The 18,123-nt window shown below is 36.6% G+C and overlaps 2 protein-coding genes across 2 annotated transcripts; both read left to right on the forward strand.

Moving 5' to 3' along the window:
* The first annotated feature begins 6,484 nt into the window (after positions 1-6,484).
* LOC148017483 (uncharacterized) lies at positions 6,485-7,271 on the forward strand. Its single transcript, XM_087662987.1, has 3 exons — positions 6,485-6,692; positions 6,833-6,939; positions 7,130-7,271. The coding sequence occupies exons 1-3, from the start codon at positions 6,639-6,641 to the stop codon at positions 7,269-7,271; spliced, it is 303 nt and encodes a 100-aa protein (XP_087519113.1). The 5' UTR covers positions 6,485-6,638.
* A 48-nt stretch (positions 7,272-7,319) lies between these two features.
* Positions 7,320-8,120, forward strand: LOC148017484 (uncharacterized). The gene is made up of 2 exons (XM_087662986.1): positions 7,320-7,450; positions 7,604-8,120. The coding sequence occupies exons 1-2, from the start codon at positions 7,329-7,331 to the stop codon at positions 8,088-8,090; spliced, it is 609 nt and encodes a 202-aa protein (XP_087519112.1). The 5' UTR covers positions 7,320-7,328; the 3' UTR covers positions 8,091-8,120.
* The last annotated feature ends 10,003 nt before the right edge of the window (positions 8,121-18,123 follow it).

The raw sequence follows: 18,123 nt of genomic DNA on the forward strand, positions 1-18,123 counted from the left end.
GTAATGAAAGTTGGTGAGTACGAAGAATAGTGTATGTACTACAAGTAAGAGCCTTTAGGACTTTTTAATTGTGATTTTTAGCAATTAAGGTCATTTCGGTCTCCTTTCTGAACTTGCAACTTGTCTGGATAGCAGTTTTCGTGTATACCACAGTTTTTGCTATGTCTGTTATTTACAGGTACACATGTTAAAGATTTGGATTTGTAAGATTTCATGTATTTACTAGGTTAAAAATACAAAATAAATTTTCATATGGATTACAACTTGTAGTTATTATTGTGTAATTAGTGAAAACAGGCTACATGTTTAGTTAGGATGCACCTCATATCAACTTACTTGCAAATTGTAGTTTTTTGCAAGTCTTTTCATCAATTTATCTAACAACTTTGACCAAATGGTTAGCAAGAATCTTGTTAATAATAAATATCCTTCTTGAAAGTTAACAATGAAAATTTTCTTGAAGAGTAAACATGTTTGGAATTACATTGAAGAAGATATGGTAGCAACACGTGAGTTCCTATGTGAAATGCTACTACACAATAGGTGAAATATTAGGAGTAGACATAGAGTAAAGTCATAAATTGGTTGTTTGTCAATGTCACAGATAGCACGATGGTGTATTTATAATAATTGAATATCTATACTATTGCATGGAAGAATGTAGCAAGGTTGTTTGAAGTAGAGAGTACTAGCATATATAATTTTGGTGATAGTAGAGAGTATTGGCATTGTGGTTAAAAGGCCACATTTTTAAAAATTGCTCTAAAAAGAAGGCTAGAATTAGAAAATGAAAAAATAACAAGACAACTATACATCCAACAATAGAAACAATGATGACAAAAGTGAAACTTTCTTTATTATATATCACTTTATGAGAATACTATGACTATAGATAGTTCATTAAAAAATTATGTATGGTATGTAGACTCATGTGCTTCTAACCACATGACTTCTCACATAGACTAATTTAGAGAGATGTGCAATTCAAAGTCTCTACGCTATGTGGAGACAGTGGATGATATAGCTCACCCCCTTACTCATATTAAAAATATTCATTTCAGTATGTAGGATGGTAAAACTAAGTACTTGACTAATATGCTGCATGTATCAAATATTACAAAAATCTTGGTGTCTATTGGTAGATGGTAGAACTAGGATTATAGATTTGATGTACATCTGATGCTTGTTATGTACAAGATCTAAAAGATAATTGCATGTTGATTGTAAAAGAGAAACATGCTTGTAGATTGTTTACTCTTGATGTAAGTCTACTCAAAATGGATGCTATCATGTTTGCATAAGGTTCAAGTATTGTGGTTCATTTTGAAATTTGACATAAGAGAATTGGTCATGTGAATGTGCAACGGTTGAAAGATATGCAACCAAAACATATTGTGGATGGCTTGGCCAAGCTTAGGATTGATGGGATGCGTAAAGTATATCAAGCATGTCAATTTGGAAAGCAAGCAAGGCATGGGTTTTCACATAAAAAGCATGTATGCAAGAAGCCTCTTGAATTGAAACATTATGATGTGTGGATCCTATAAATACTACAACTTTGAGTGGTTGCAAGTATTATGTTTTCTTCATTGATGATCATACTTGCAAAATATGGATTTATTTTGTGCATGAAAAATGATGTTTTCACTCACTTTGTAAATTATAAGACTTTGGTTGAGAAGGGTTGCATATTACATACCTAACATTGGATGGAGGGGGAGAATATCTCTCTAATTAGTTTTTTGAGTGTTTATAGAAAAATGGTATACAAAGGTAGTATATGTGTAGATATACTCCACAAAAAAATGGAGTTGTCAAGTGAAAAATAATGCATATTATAGAGGTAGGTTGGGCATTGATGTTAGAAAGAAACTTATCTCATTATTATTGGGCTAAAGGAATTGCTATTGTTGTATACATTATGAATAAGACACCTACTACTTTTGTACATAATATGATACCCAAAGAGAAGTTTACACAAGTAGAAAGCCAAAATTTCCCCATTTGAAAGTATTTTGATGTATTTCTTATGTGCATATTCATGATTAGTTACATAGTATCCCATAGGAAAGAAAACATGTATTTATGGAATATTCTCTTGAGTAAGAGGGTTGCAGATGTTATAACCCTATTACACGTGAGCTAAGAGTTAGCAGAAATGTTATTACAAGAAGAGGTGTATATGGAGTAGGTAGCAATTTATGAGTATTTAGAGCATCCCACATTTGTGTGTAGGTTAAAACAGGTGCTCTATGGCCTGAAGCAAGTATTTAGAGCATGGTCTAACGAGATTGGAGAGTATCTTCTCAACATTGGCTTTTATAGTTTCGATATTGATCATTAACTTTATATGGGCTGTAGGTTTGGTCATTATAGTTATCCATGTGGATGACTTGATTATTATAGGTGATAGTATTGATATGGGAATGCTCATGTTTAAGGAAATTTTGAAAAGGACATTTGAGATACAGGATTTGGGTGAGCTAAGGCACTTTTTTTGTATTGACATGATCAAATGTGGGGGTGGTATATGGCTATCCCAAAGGTAGTATGGCTTGGATATGTTGTCCAAGTATGGTGTGATAGCATGTAAGCCTCTTTCAGTACCATTGGAGTGAAATGTGAGGTTGAGTACCAATATTCGAGATGAGATAGAAGACCCTACTATGTACAAGAGGATATTAGAAAGTTTGATTTACATGACTATTATAAGGCCTGAGTTGAGTTATGATATTGGCCTTGTCAATTAGTTTATATAGGTACCTAAAAAGACTCATTTGGATACAATTAGACACATATTGAGGTGTGTGAAATCCACTTTACATTATGAACTACTTTATGAAGCAGGCTTGGATAAGTTATTCATGAATATATGTGTGCATCACGTGGTTTTAAAATTAGGTAATTTTAAAATACCATTTTTATATTTTTTTAACATACAAAAGGGTGTAATATAAAGGAATAATTAATAGATTGAATAAAAAAGGGTTATGTTTTATTCAAGAAAATTTCATAGATAAGGATATCTATAAATAGGCCTTGAACATAGGTGATGTAGAGGATATACATATAGTAACTTCCTCGAGAAAGTAGGTAAGGATATACAAGTGTTTGGATACATAGATGCAAATTGGGCTGGTAGCATGTCTCATCGAAGATCTACCAATGGATTTATTTTTTTCTTTGGTGGTGCACCAATTATATGAATTAGTAAAAGGCAACCTTTGGTTTCTTCATCGAGTATAGATGCTAAGTACAAAGGTGCTACTATGATAGCATGCAAGATGATATGGCTACAAAAGTTATCAAGTGAAATGGATGTGCACAGAGATGGTCTAGTTGTCTTCTATTATGATAACATGAGCTACATACAACTAGCTAGGAATGCATTATTCCATGCTAAGACAAAATACATTGAGCTACATCACTACTTTGTGAGAAAATGTACTTGCACAAATGATTGACTTGGTATATGTCAAAGTATATGTGATTAGGTAACTTATAATTTCACAAAGGCATTGGTGCATGGAAGCTTCAAAAATTTTGAAGCCTACTTGGAATTACAAAGATACAGCTGAGCTTGAGAAAGAGTATTGAGATAGCAAGCTCAACATGTGTAAACATTGATAATAGACTACCTAGTTAGATATATCCGGACATCCACACTTAGCACATTGGTGGTCACTATGATCCTCACATGGCCCACACTGACTTATCACTTATTATATGTGGTTTATTACACCTACCTACAACTAGCATAGTTATAGCACCAATTGATTAGTATAGTCAGTTAGGCCCTATTTGACTTAGTAGGCCACATTTCTTTATGTTGTAGCTTATCTATACATTGTATAAATTGTATTGTGCATGAAAGAAGAAGAAAAAACCAGTAATAAAATGTTTTGGGCTCCATCTCTCTTCTTGTATTCTTGAATGAGTTTGCTCTTATGTGTATGGTTATATCCCTCTTCAAAATTTTGCAACAACTCAGAAGCAACATGACCTTTTGCTAATAGATATAGAAACCTTTAAGTTGAAACATTAGATGAGTTTTAATCAAATCACTGTCTTTTCCACTTTCTTTTAAACTAAATGTAACTTGGTAAGTTGAAATTTTTAAACCTTATTGTTCTTCTCGAAATGTGAGTAAACATATTATTATTTCTATTAAGAATAATTACATGTCCACTCTGGGGGTTCACTATATATATGTATTATGTATATCACATACATTCAAGGTCTATTTACAAATATCTTTATTTATTAATTTTCTTTGAATAGAACACGATCCTTTTTAATTCAACCTATAAATAACCCCTTTATATGACACCCTTCTATCAATAAAAAATATATAAAATTGGTTTTAAGAAAACCCTTTTTTGAACTCACATGACAAATACATATATTCATGATGATTGAGCCCTTGAGAATGTCCATCTTAAGGATGCATCGAGTAAAAATAATACTACATTTGTATATGAATAGAGTAGTCTTGTGATCATAAGCCCTTCTAGTCGTGGAGTTTTTATGGATGCATGCATGTGTGTATACCTCAATGTTCAATGATGTGATACCTTCCTAAGTTTATGGGTTTCTCCATGTGATTCAATTTTGCATATATATATATATATATATATATATATATATATATATATATATATATATATATATATATATATATATACATACATACATACATATGTACATATGTACATACATATATATTTATATAAACATAAATAGATAAATAAATAAATAACATGTATATATATACATGGATGTATCAATGCACTTGTATATATGTGTAGAATTCCATCTCAGCCTCTAATTAATGTCTCTCATTTAATGGTTTTGTCATCCTATCAACATCCACATAAACATTCTCATATAATGGTAAATCTATACATACATGTGTGTGTGTGTGTGTGTGTGTGTGTGTCCATATACACATCTTGATATATGTAAGGTTCCACCTCAACCTCCATGTGATTGTGTCTCTCAATCAAAAGTCTTTTGCTCATAGTACCTCCCACTTGATTGTCATAAATATGATGTGATGACTGACTTATAGTATTGTGAATATACACAAACCCACAATCATAAGCACACATACACACAAATAATATATATTGACACACACAAAAACATGCAGATACATAATACATTATAGTAACATATAGATACTCATGACAACCCCATTGATGACCTAAAATTATCTAATAAATGATGATGTTCCCCCAACCATAATGGCTCCATTCACATTGCCCCATGTTCTAACTCACATGACCTGATAGCCTCAATTAATACTACCAAAATCACTTGATATCCACCTCACAACACAACTACCATTCCTTATACAGTCCTCTCTAGATTCAAAGAAAATAAACTTCTTATGGCCCACACCAGTAGTCTCTATCATCTAGAAACCCTTTAAAAAATGAAAGCTTGGTTATATATATGGAACCTAGCACATCAACTTTTGAACATATTTCTTGTAAACAATAATTCAACAGCTAGCTTGGTTTAGGTGCATCTAGAAATTGATTGGAATTAAGCTAGTTTGGCATGAACTTTTTTAAATTTAATTAGCACCTAGCTACCTTGAATTCATCTAAATGTGAAGAAAGAAATCTATACACCAATCCATTCTTTATGCCAAGGCTTTCGAAAGGTATTCATACTAAACTAATTCAATATGCAGACCTAGTTAATTCATAAATGCTTAACTAACACTTTTATTGATTTCTTTGTATCTAGATGAGTTGCATGTACCATGAACTACACAAATATTGATCAACAAAAATAATAGCCTTATGAAGAAAAAGTAGCCAAATATCTATAAAGTGGGCTAATCTTAGAAGTACAAAGCTAAGCCCTTGACAAGTAGTAAAAAAGTTCAACTTATCTTTGGGAGAAATAGTATATGGCTATATTTTTATAAACATATGTTGAGGTAGCATCATAAGTTGCCATAGAGATGAAAGCAAGTCGACTAACTCGCTTAGATACATCTCACTACAAATGTCCTCTTTGTATGTTCACTCATATTGTTTTTCTGGGTTTTGGAACACCACCAGCACTCATTGCGTCGAGAGGACATGTGTGTGCCTAAATACACAAAATATTTTAGCTCAACCTCCATGTGATTGTCTTCCTCAATCAATGGCTTTGTCCTCTAGTTGACATCGACTTGATTGCCCTGTCGTTTTGCACATGGGCTTTCCTACTTAATAGTATATATCACTTCAGGAATCAGACCTTAAAAATAATCACGTTGAGGAGCGGATCGTATTTAGGAGCGTGTATGAAAAACGTTTTCGGGTTCGGACAATGCAAAAATCTTTAACGTGTATTTGCCATTAACTAAACGAAAAGGTCTCGTAAGTTCAACGTTCAAATCGTTCAAATTACATGTGAAAGAGGCCGGACGTTGGGTGTCTATAAAATGCCCAACCGCAGCACCACCAAGCACTCACGACAATTCCTTTGCCTCCATTTCTCCTCCTTGATTCTCTAGTCTTCCTGATTCACCACACGTGTGCTGTTCGTACAGAGCTCTCATCTCTGATCTAAACAGTCTGGTTGTATTTTGCGCGCACTAGCGTTTGCAGAGAATATTAGAATTAGAATACAGCACAATGGCTGCAACGTTTGGCGCACCAGCTTCTGCCGCGAAGAACTCCAGCTACACGGTAGAGAGACTACTTGGAGCAATAATAATCTCACATATTTATATATATAGAGAGACAGAGAGGGGCACAGAGAGAGAGAGAGTGTGTGTGTGTGTTGCTCTCTATCGCTGCTATAAGTCTTCGACTGTCAAATGCTGCAGGTTAATTCCGATGACTACTGGATCGAAAGGAACCACCAGCTCTTCACGACTCCTCCACCTGCAGAGTTGATCCACAGCTGGAGCAGCGGCGTGGCATCCGTCAAGAGGTGAGCGCGGCGCTGGGGATTGATATTGATCAGCAATTGACTATAATTATCATAAATGAGTGTGCAATGACAAGTGTCGGCGCCGCTAGTATTGAGCAGCAGCATACAATTGATTGAGGGTACTCTGTGTGTGTGTGTGTTCTTTTATGTGTACTGTGCCGCACAATATGCGTACTACGTTTCCTTGCAGGAGGAGCGCAGAGGAGAGACGCGCTTTGGTCGCATCCTCGTTTGAGCTGGGGTCGTATCATGACGAGTCAACACTCGGTGCCGCCGTGGGCGGGGCAGAGGTTACGGATGATAAGGGCAACATTGACCTGCCCCCCGGTTAGTATCCGGCCGAGTACTGGAAGGACGTCAGCAACCACGGCAACATCCTCGCCACCTTCATGGTTACTGCCCGCCACAAAACCGGCTTCACTCCTGATCTCTCCAGCGCCTCATTATCCAAGGAACAAGCCAAGGAATATATGGAGAAGTTCAATAAGTGGTTAGCTGTGCTCGACGAGGAGTATGTACTGCTCACTCATGATCATTCCCGTTCCGTTTGTGAAACTGTCTGCCCCCCTCCCCCGCTTCTCGTATGTGCCTCGTATGCGATAATTCTTTGTTCAAAAGCATATAATTGCTAACGCACTTGCTCGCTTATCATGCATAGTCACAGGTATTCTCCTTATGTTCTTTATGTTGGTGGGGACAAAAGCACGAGATCAAATGACAGCACCAACTGTGATGTGGTTCTCAATGGCGTTGGTGAGCTTGTGGTGGCATTGGCAGGCGTCGCCGGTGGGCCCTTAGCTGCAGCACTAGCTAACAAAGTCCGAGAGATTGTCAAGAGCTCAGCCAAGTACGTGACGCAGACAGGAGAGGCTGTGCAAGCAGGCTACTCCTTGGAGACGACCGCTACCACTGGCGAGAGGGACCCCATCCAACCCATTTGCTTTACCTCTACAGTCATGGGAAAGGCCCAAACTGGCAAGAGTGTCTCCGAAAGAAGTGAAGTCAACATAAGCTACCACAAGTACAAACTTAATAGCGCCCTTATCATTGCCATGGCTGACTACTTTGCTGAACATGGTACGCTTGTTGGTGCCAAACAGTATTGCGAGTACGTCAATGCTCCACTCCGCACTTACAAAACGATCGCATAACCAGCTGGCCCCCACTCCCCGCCCGCCCCCCCCCCCCCCCCCCCCCCCCCCCCCCGCCCAAAGCTCTACTACTTACAAAACGTTCACATAACTCCAACCCCTAAGTTGTGTTCTTCTATCATCAGTGTCATTCGACTCGACAACATGTGAGCCCTTTCTCTGTAGTCACGTTTTCTTGAAATTTGCTTGTTAGCGTGAAAAATCTACTATGGTAAAGGTCCCATCACTCGTCGCCATTGTTTACACCTCTGGATGTTTAAAACTCATCTTCAGCTATTTGTACTAATCAATAAAGTGTCTCTCAAGGGTATGTGCATGTGCTACAATAGGTTTTGTTTTGTGCCTACTCATGTTCCATTAGAAATTTCAAGATGTTTGCATATAGATGTGTTGAACTCCATGAGAATGACAAGAGAGACTAGAGGAAGAGGAGAGTGGCAAGATACCAATGATCATAAAGAGAGTCCAAATATAAAGACAAGAGAGACCAGAGGAAGAGAAGAGAGTTGGAAGACACCAATGATCATAAAGGGAATCCAAATATAATACAAGGAGTTTTTGAATAGTTCCTACATAGGAAAACTCTTGCCATGTAGAAAATTCTCTAACTTTTCCTAGGTATATGTATATAGATTCCCTATGTATAACCAAGGAATTACTTTCCCCACATCCCATGTTGGGGAATCCTAGGTATGCATGTATGAACTCCTTATATATAACTAGGAACTTGATTCTACACATCTTCAACTAGGGACTTGTAGGTCATAATACTAGGAATTTTAATTCTCCACATCTTGAACTAGGGATTTGTAGGTCATATAACTAGGGAATCATGTTTCCCATACAAGATAGTAGGGAATTCTAAGCCACACAACTAGGGAACTTGGTTCCTCACATTCCATACTGGGCAATTACAAATAGCCATATCAAGAACATATGTATACTTCATGCAAAAGTATAAATAGTTTATGGAAAATGGTTGCCAAGAAAATTAGGCCTAAATCAAGTAGTCATTCAATAATACAATATTGCTTCTCATCCCTTTTTACAAAATTGTGTAAAATTATTCTCTTTATTTCTCTAAAAAATAATTGGTGATGCACTAGCACTATAAAGGTAGTTATATTAATCTATAATTTAATGTTGAGCACCATCTGACCTAGCTCAATACTTATGGAAATTAGAAACAAATTGTGGTGTGCCATTTGTGCATATTGTTCAACACATTTCTAATACATATGCATTATAAAAAGAGATGAAAATGATCCTCTTCCGCACAAGGTAAATTTCCTCAAATAAGCATTAACATATTAGGTCCACCTCTGAAAAACTTCACTACAAATAGCCTCCAAAGAAACATATTAAACTTATAAGAAGATGTGGCATTCCATATTGCTATGGCTAATTTTTTGCATTTTTCTCACATATGTAAGTTTATTGTAGTTATACAATTATCCCAACTTAGGTTAGAGTTTAAAATATATTGCACATGTCACCTACAATCAATCCTACTTGAGGTTGAGTTAAGTGTGCATTACCCATGTCACCTATAATCAAGCCCTAATTAAGGTTAAACATACTAAGGATTGTAATGAAAAAAGTGTAATTGGAGATCAAACCCCTAAGTCAAATGGATTGGGTTCTCAATGCAAATATGTTTTACCCCACTTTCTTTGCCATCAAGGAGCACTTGAAAAAATTTAGCTACAAAGATACCTACTTAATTTCTTGTAATCCCACAAGTTTTTCGAAATTTCATTTCCTTTTGAGAATTGGTAGGCTAAATTAGGAGTTTTCTCAATAACAAATATATATTCTTTGAAGCCCAAATCAATCAATTAAATGGACAATGCAACTAATGAATCAATCCTCACAAAGGCATTTAGCCAATCTTGAGTATTTCAAGCTATGATTATTGTTCTTCATGTTTTTTCATGGGTAAATATCCCCTAAGGAGGAGATTTTACAATGGCTTGAATGTAACGCGCACGTTTATCCACTTGCGAGACACGTCTTAGCAACCCATCGGGGGGAGGGTCTAGAAGGCTCCGCCTGGCACTCGCAGGGAATGACACAAGCTTTGCGATCTAGGTCTTCCTGAGTTTGCCCCAAGTGGAAGTGTCCAGCCCTTCCCACTTGGGATCGACCTAAGGTTAGGGTTCTTTTCCTATCAGCAAAGTCTCTAGGAAGGAGATAGCGTTGAGCTCTAGTTGTACCAGTTGGTGTAGGAACAATGGAGTCGATGCTGATTCATGCTACACTTGGTTCATGGAGAATCGAAAATGAGAGGGATGCGAAGCTCAACCTCTCTACAATATGGGATAGTCCCATTCCTTTCCCCTAAAACAGAATAACCCGGAATTTCTACATCTTCTGACACTAGGTCTTCATTGTCTTATCATCTCATCATTTGAGAAAAGTTCCCAGCTAACCGGGACCACCCTTTCGTATGACGGACCTAAGTCATGTCCACTACACTTTCCTCAATTTGCTTTAGTTATCTAATTACTTAATACATTATGTTTTGACATGCAAAATCAGCTTCCTTAATTAAACAAATTAATCACAGGTTCCTTCACGTAACTTAGGCACTGACATAAAAACAATGCCAAGCAAGTTTCTTTTTCTTCAATAACTGCTCTTTATTAAAAAGAAAAATCCTAGAGTACATCCAATATAATGCCCGAAGGCTAGCCCAGCAATCTACAGGATTGCTACTCCAAGTTTTGCCCGTTGACTAGTACACGGGCCTCGAGATCCCATCTCGAGTCACGTCGGTCCCTTATGTGAGATCCAAAGGCAAGGTATTTACAGCTAGAGCCTCCCCTGGCACCCAAGCATCCCCCCGCTCCAAGCAATACCCACAGAGAGACCTCTTGCTGCGGGTTAGGTCCATATACCCGGCACGGCTAACAACCCCATTGGATAGGGCCAGGTAGACAGTCGGAGGTAATTGTTACTGCCTCTCCCTCCAGGCTATGAACCTGAAGCATTAAGTGTTTTCCTTGAATTAGTTCCTTGAGCAAAGAGATCAAATAATGTACTTAAGTACAAGCACGAACATTTCAAAGGTCGTTTGTGCGACCGACTGCTAAGGTGTGACTCCTTTTTCTCGGATGCTCCCAAGGCCTGATCTTGGGTCTCTTCGCGACTTAGCGAGATCCCAATAATTTCAACAAGAGCAAGTGATCTTGGTAAGTTAACTGATACTTGCCCATTTTCTTTGGGTTTTTCCTTAGGGTATCTTAGTCCCTAACTCAAGCATTAGTTGGTTAGTCAAGGTAATGGACATGCCTTATTCGCAACCCAACCAAGGGTCTTTTAATCTCTAATTCTAACCAAGCTCAGTTAACACACATGGCATCACATGATTCCTCATTTAAACTTTCAAGATGCGGTTTAGATGCATGCGATCCTTCCAATTCTCTTAGTGCGGTTCTATGCAGGATTTCCCAACCATCATGCACGTTGTGTGTTTAGTATAGTTGTACCCCTAAACGGCTTTTATCTCTCTTTATTCCTGGCAATGAGTACTTGTTTCTAATGCACCGGATCACATGTGACTTGCGTCTATGAAAGTCCAGGGTTTTGTCTAACGATGCAAGTGTATCTTATGAACAGAAATTAACATTTCATGTTTTTCTTTTAACCATGATTGTGAAACGTGAATTCTAAATGACTATTCATGCACTGAACTGGTTAAAAAGCTATCATTTTATGTGAAGTAAGGTGATAAACTTATCATTTTATGTGTGTAGAAGCTATCATTTCATGTGAGGTAAGGCGATAACCTTATCATTTTATGTGAGTAAAAGCTATCATTTCATGTGAGGTAAGGCGTTAACCTTACCATTTTACGTGCCTAAAATCTTATGGAAATTCAACCTCTATCGTTTTGTGCATGCAACTTAGTTCTTAGAATAAATAAAACCTTATTCACAACATTATCCCTTCCACAAGAAATAAGTCCTATATTAATTTTTAACGCTTAGAACCTGGGCTGATTCGTGTGTACTATGTTAGTCGTTTTGCTCGCCCCTCCAGCATTATCGGTGGCTTGGGTGTCTATGCTTCCCGCGACTTTCTTCTTGGGAGCCATTCGGCTCACGGAGATTGGGCAGTTCGGACCTTAATAGGTTTCAGTTTGTTCGGGTTCGGTGGGAAAGACCACTAAATGGGGACCTTTGCCGACACCACAACAGAGACGAGGCATAGACGCGCATGTTAGACGTGCAAAGTCAGGCACGTCTATCATTGCATCTACATGTGCGTGTAAAAGAGCGAGTAAATAGATATGAATTTTGCGTCTATATATTCACGCAAATAGATGTGATTATAGATGCGTTTTCAGATGCGTAATTATTTAACCACCTTAAATTAGACTTAATCTAATAAAAAAAACCAGAGTTAATAATTATTTTTGCATTGCTCTCTAATGAATGGCAGTTCCTCCAGTTGACATGCTTGATATAAGTAATTAGCGACAAGCGACACAAACCTTATTATACAATTAGTAGTAGGCATTGCATGTATCTTGTAATTGCTCTACTTGAAGATGATAAAAAATACTTCTTTTTATTATAAAAAATTCAATCTAGCTTTAAACTTGACTATTGATTCTTGAGTATGCACATGCGCGCATGATATTTTCCATAGAATTAAGAATACACATTGAATCAGTAAAGCGAATTAAGTATGTTACAGTGAATGACCCATCTCATCTTCAATGAGATCGATCCTTGCTAAACTATCTACTTCTAGGTCTATGTTACCAAGAGGTAACGAAACAAATAAGTCTATCCCACTATCAGATGTGTTGCTATATTAATCAATAACTTCATCATCATCAACCACATTATTGTCCTCTTCTGTGTTTCCTTGAACATCCTCACGGGGTTCATCTTGTACTATATCACGCATATCATCCATTATGGTGTCATCATGTACATCATCATTAATTGTTGGATTGTCATCTGCTATCTCTATGTCGATAATATTACCATATATTGGTTTTGAACGATTAGATATAGGGATGACATACCACTATCGGTTATTGTTTACCATTGGATGATACACAACTTGTATTTGAAAAACAAAAGCAAGAAACTTAAATACTTATTATATTGTGTATATGTATGACATGTATACATATTAAAAAAATTAGCTTTTACGTATATACCTGCTCGCATTGTTGAGGTAGTACTAATGTGTCATTCTTGTTTTGGTGAAATTTTGTAGAGTCAATGATTACAAACCACTTGGATGATGTCTGATTGTGCAATGCTCACCATTTGTTACCACTTCTTTAAACCACTTCACATCCAGTATATATATAAAAAATCGTCTGAAGTCAAGCTTCAGAATATCTTGGATCAAGCCACAATAACCTTCCATGGTACAATTGGCATCCTCGAAGTGAGCAAGGACACCACAATCTTGGGTATTTCTCTTTTCATCGATACGTTGAGTTCAAAGATGTTTACCCTCACACCAAATAGCATTGAACAATATGCACTAGTAGTAAAAGATTAAGATAAAAAAATGTCAATTTATTATATAAAATATAACTAGAAACAAATTAATTGATAGTGTGTCTCACCTTTGATAAGCAACCTCGTGCGTATTCCCACTCTTCTTGAGATATATTAATTTCCTCCTCTTTTTCCATTCTCTCTATTTCCTCATGTAATCAATCTATATCAATATGACGTGGGAGTGCATTTAGATGATCTGGAAATGAGACATTACATTCATATCTGGTGCGAAATGCTTGTCTTTTACTTTTTCTTCTTACCCTTGCTTCATTATATAGTGTCACCCATTTGCTCATTACATCACTATTGAGCACACAAAAACTATTTAACTTACGAAGTTCTTCTTTTGTTAGCACTTTACTCATTCCTTTTCCTTGAGGTATTATAGAGGTCATCCTCAAGTCTTCATTGTCTTTCCATAGTCGTGGTTGAGGGGGTCCACTTCAGCAAGATATTCAGAGATATAAACAAGGGATGATTGCACTAACCAACCCTCAGTCATGCTTCCCTCAGGCTGTGCTTTTTGCCTCACAAAATCTTTCAAGGTTTTCATGAAGCGCTCAAGAAACAACATCCACCTTGCATGAACTGCCCCACAAAGTGCAATCTCATCAATCAAATGTACGAGTAAATGTAATTGAGTAGTCAAAATGGACCGAGAAATATTTCCTCCACCAAACAAACCACCTCAATAGATAATACTCGAGAATCTTGCAATGTGTTTGGATCAATTTCATTCGAGCTCACGTATCTATCAGGATGTATTTGACTATTGTTTATTTTTGTGTAGAAATTCAAAGAGGTTCACTACATGATGTATGCAATATATAATGAAAAAATACAATGTATACACACCTCACAAGCTCTCCTATCTTGTAAATGATATCACGTACATCTTTGGATACACAATGGGATATGCTAGTAGGAAGTATGAACTCAATGTAAATAATATTCATAGATCAAATGATTAGTTTAGGAAAAAGTCATCATACCCCAAAGTTTACACATAGTTACTCCACTAATTACTATATTCATGGTTAGAGATACCCTTATTTGAATCATTTTGTGCCAATCGTGGGACTTCAAACCAGATAGTTGCTCCAAACCTCTTTTCTTTTTCTTTATGAAGGCTCCCTTGAGACATCTCATACATCATATGGGTGTTTGAAAGCTACATATTTGTTCATTCACTATTTTTTTATCGTTCTTTGACAACATCCAAGGTGCATGGGGTAGCTCAATATTTCCTCTAGGTCCAATGCGTGGCTAAGATCGTCTCATGTGACCAATGTTACATAAATCCTCCCTTACATTGACTGAATCACGCGCCCCTATCAAGTGATCCCATAATGTAGATACAACATTTTTTAATATGTACATGGGGTCCAACAGGTGATTGATCTTGAGTTGAGTCTAATACTAAAGATGAAAAAATATAGAGAACCTAATAAACAAACAATATATTATGTGAACAATTCATCATGATAAATACTTTAAAGTCAATCGAGAGAAATATACTTCTTACCGACTCATGCAGAGTGGAGGGTGGCTGTCGGCATTAGTCCATATCTCCTTCCAATCTCGAATTGTTAGAGATTGTGGAGTCATTCCATTAGTAGGGAGAACATATTTGGGATGGTCAATAGGAAGAAATGGATGATGATTGTCATAGATAACCTTCTTTGACGGACCGCAAATAGGACATGCATTATATCCTGATGTGGTTAAACCTGAACAAAGTGAATTAATAACATGCAATTGATTCAAGTCTTGAATTTCAAACATAGAGTTCTATGCAGGATTTCCCAACCATCATGCACATTGTGCATTTAGTATAGTTGTATCCCTAAATGGCTTTTATCTATCTTTATTCCTGGCAATGAGTACTTATTTCTAATGCACCGGATCACATGTGACTTGCGTCTATGAAAGTCTAGGGTTTTGTCTAACGATGCAAGTGTATCTTATGAACAGAAATTAACATTTCATGTGTTTCTTTTAACCATGATTGTGAAACGTGAATTCTAAATGACTGTTCATACACTAAACTGGTTAAAAAGCTATCATTTTATGTGAAGTAAGGTGATAACCTTATCATTTTATGTGTGTAGAAGCTATCATTTCATGTGAGGTAAGGCGATAACCTTATCATTTTATGTGAGTAAAAGCTATCATTTCATGTGAGGTACGGTGTTAATCTTACCATTTTACGTGCGTAAAATCTTATGGAAATTCAACCTCTACCGTTTTGTGCATGCAACTTAGTTCTTAGAATAAACAAAACCTTATTCACAACATTATCCCTTCCATAAGAAATAAGTCCTAAATTAATTTTTAACGCTTACAACCTGGGCTTGATTCGTGTGTACTATGTTAGTCGTTCCGCTCGCCCCTCCAACATTATCGGTGGCTTGGGCGCCGATGCTTCCCGCGACTTTATTCTTGGGAGCCATTCGTCTCACGGAGATTGGGCAGTCCAGACCTTAATAGGTTTTAGTTTGTTCGGGTTCGGTGGGAAAGACCACTGAATGGGGTCCTTTGCCGACACCACAACAGAAACGAGGCATAGACGCGCATGTTAGACGTGCAAAGTCAGGCACGTCTATCATTGTATCTATATGTGCGTATAAAAGAGCGTGTAAATAGACACGAATTTTACGTCTATATATTCGCACCAAAAAACGTGAATATAGATGTGTTTTCAGATGCATAATTATTTAACCACCTGAAATTGGACTTAATCTAATTAAAAAACCAGAGTTAATAATTATTTTTGCATTGCTCTCTAATGAATGGCAGTTCCTCCAGTTGACAAGCCTGATATAAGTAATTAGCGGCAAGTGACACAAACCTTATTATACAATTAGTAGCAAGCATTGCATGTATCTTGTAATTTCTCTACTTGAAGATGATAAAAAATACTTCTTTTTTATTATGAAAAATTCAATCTAGCTTTAAATTTGACTATTGATTCTTGAGTATGCACATGCGCGCATGATATTTTCCATAGAATTAAGAATACACATTGAATCAGTAAAGCGAATTAAGTATGTTACAGTGAATGACCCATCTCATCTTCAATGAGATCGATCCTTGCTAAACTATCTACTTCTAGGTCTATGTTACCAAGAGGTAACGAAACAAATAAGTCTATCCCACTATCAGATGTGTTGCTATATTGATCAATAACTTCATCATCATCAACCACATTATTGTCCTCTTCTGTGTTTCCTTGAACATCCTCGCGAGGTTCATCTTGTACTATATCACGCATATCATCCATTATGGTGTCATCATGTACATCATCATTAATTGTTGGATTGTCATTTGCTATCTTTATGTCGATAATATTACCATATATTGGTTTTGAACGATTAGATATAGGGATGACATACCACCATCGGTTATTGTTTACCATTGGATGATACACAACTTGTATTTGAAAAACAAAAGCAAGAAACTTAAATACTTATTATATTGTGTATATGTATGACATGTATACATATTTAAAAAATTAGCTTTTACATATATACCTGCTCGCATTGTTGAGGTAGTACGAATGTGTCATTCTTGTTTTGGTGAAATTTTGTAGAGTCAATGATTACAAACAACTTGGATGACGTCTAATTGTGCAATGCTCACCATTTATTACCACTTCTTTAAACCACTTCACATCGAGTACATATATAAGAAATCATCTGAAGTCAAGCTTCAGAATATCTTGGATCAAGCCACAATAACCTTCCATGGTATAATTGGCATCCTCAAAGTGAGCAAGGACACCACAATCTTGGGTATTTCTCTTTTCATCTATACGTTGAGTTCAAAGATGTTTACCCTCACACCAAATAGCATTGAATAATGTGCACTAGTAGTAAAAGATTAAGATCAAACATGTCAATTTAACCTCGTGCGTATTCCCACTCTTCTTGAGATATATTAATTTCCTCCTATTTTTCCATTCTCTCTATTTCCTCATGTAATCAATCTATATCAATATGACGTGGGAGTGCATTTAGATAATCTGGAAATGAGACATTATATCCATATCTGGTGCGAAATGCTTGTCTTTTACTTTTTCTTATTACCCTTGCTTCATTATATAGTGTCACCCATTTGCTCATTACATCACTATTGAGCACACAAAAACTATTTAACTTACGAAGTTCTTCTTTTGTTAGCACTTTACTCATTCCTTTTCCTTGAGGTATTATAGAGGTCATCCTCAAGTCTTCATCGTCTTTCCATAGTCGTGGTTGAGAGGGGTCCACTTCAGCAAGATATTCAGAGATATAAACAAGGGATGATTGCACTAACCAACCCTCAGCCATGCTTCCCTCAGGCTGTGCTTTTTGCTTCACAAAATCTTTCAAGGTTTTCATGAAGCGCTCAAGAAACAACATCCACCTTGCATGAACTGCCCCACAAAGTGCGATCTCATCAATCAAATGTACGAGTAAATGTAATTGAGAAGTCAAAATGGACCGAGGAAATATTTC

Source organism: Lygodium microphyllum, chromosome 22, assembly GCF_053477565.2.
Source record: "Lygodium microphyllum isolate KBCC chromosome 22, Lygodium_microphyllum_v1.1.10, whole genome shotgun sequence".
Lineage (NCBI taxonomy): Eukaryota > Viridiplantae > Streptophyta > Polypodiopsida > Schizaeales > Lygodiaceae > Lygodium > Lygodium microphyllum.

What these genes read in the sequence shown, in the direction of transcription:
- LOC148017483 (XM_087662987.1), top strand. Translation starts at nt 6,639, where the DNA reads ATGGCTGCAACGTTTGGCGCACCAGCTTCTGCCGCGAAGAACTCCAGC. An exon ending in CGAAGAACTCCAGCTACACG is followed by an intron (nt 6,693 to 6,832) that starts GTAGAGAGACTA and finishes CAAATGCTGCAG; the next exon opens with GTTAATTCCGATGACTACTG. An exon ending in GGCGTGGCATCCGTCAAGAG is followed by an intron (nt 6,940 to 7,129) that starts GTGAGCGCGGCG and finishes GTTTCCTTGCAG; the next exon opens with GAGGAGCGCAGAGGAGAGAC.
- LOC148017484 (XM_087662986.1), top strand. Translation starts at nt 7,329, where the DNA reads ATGGTTACTGCCCGCCACAAAACCGGCTTCACTCCTGATCTCTCCAGC. An exon ending in TTAGCTGTGCTCGACGAGGA is followed by an intron (nt 7,451 to 7,603) that starts GTATGTACTGCT and finishes GCATAGTCACAG; the next exon opens with GTATTCTCCTTATGTTCTTT.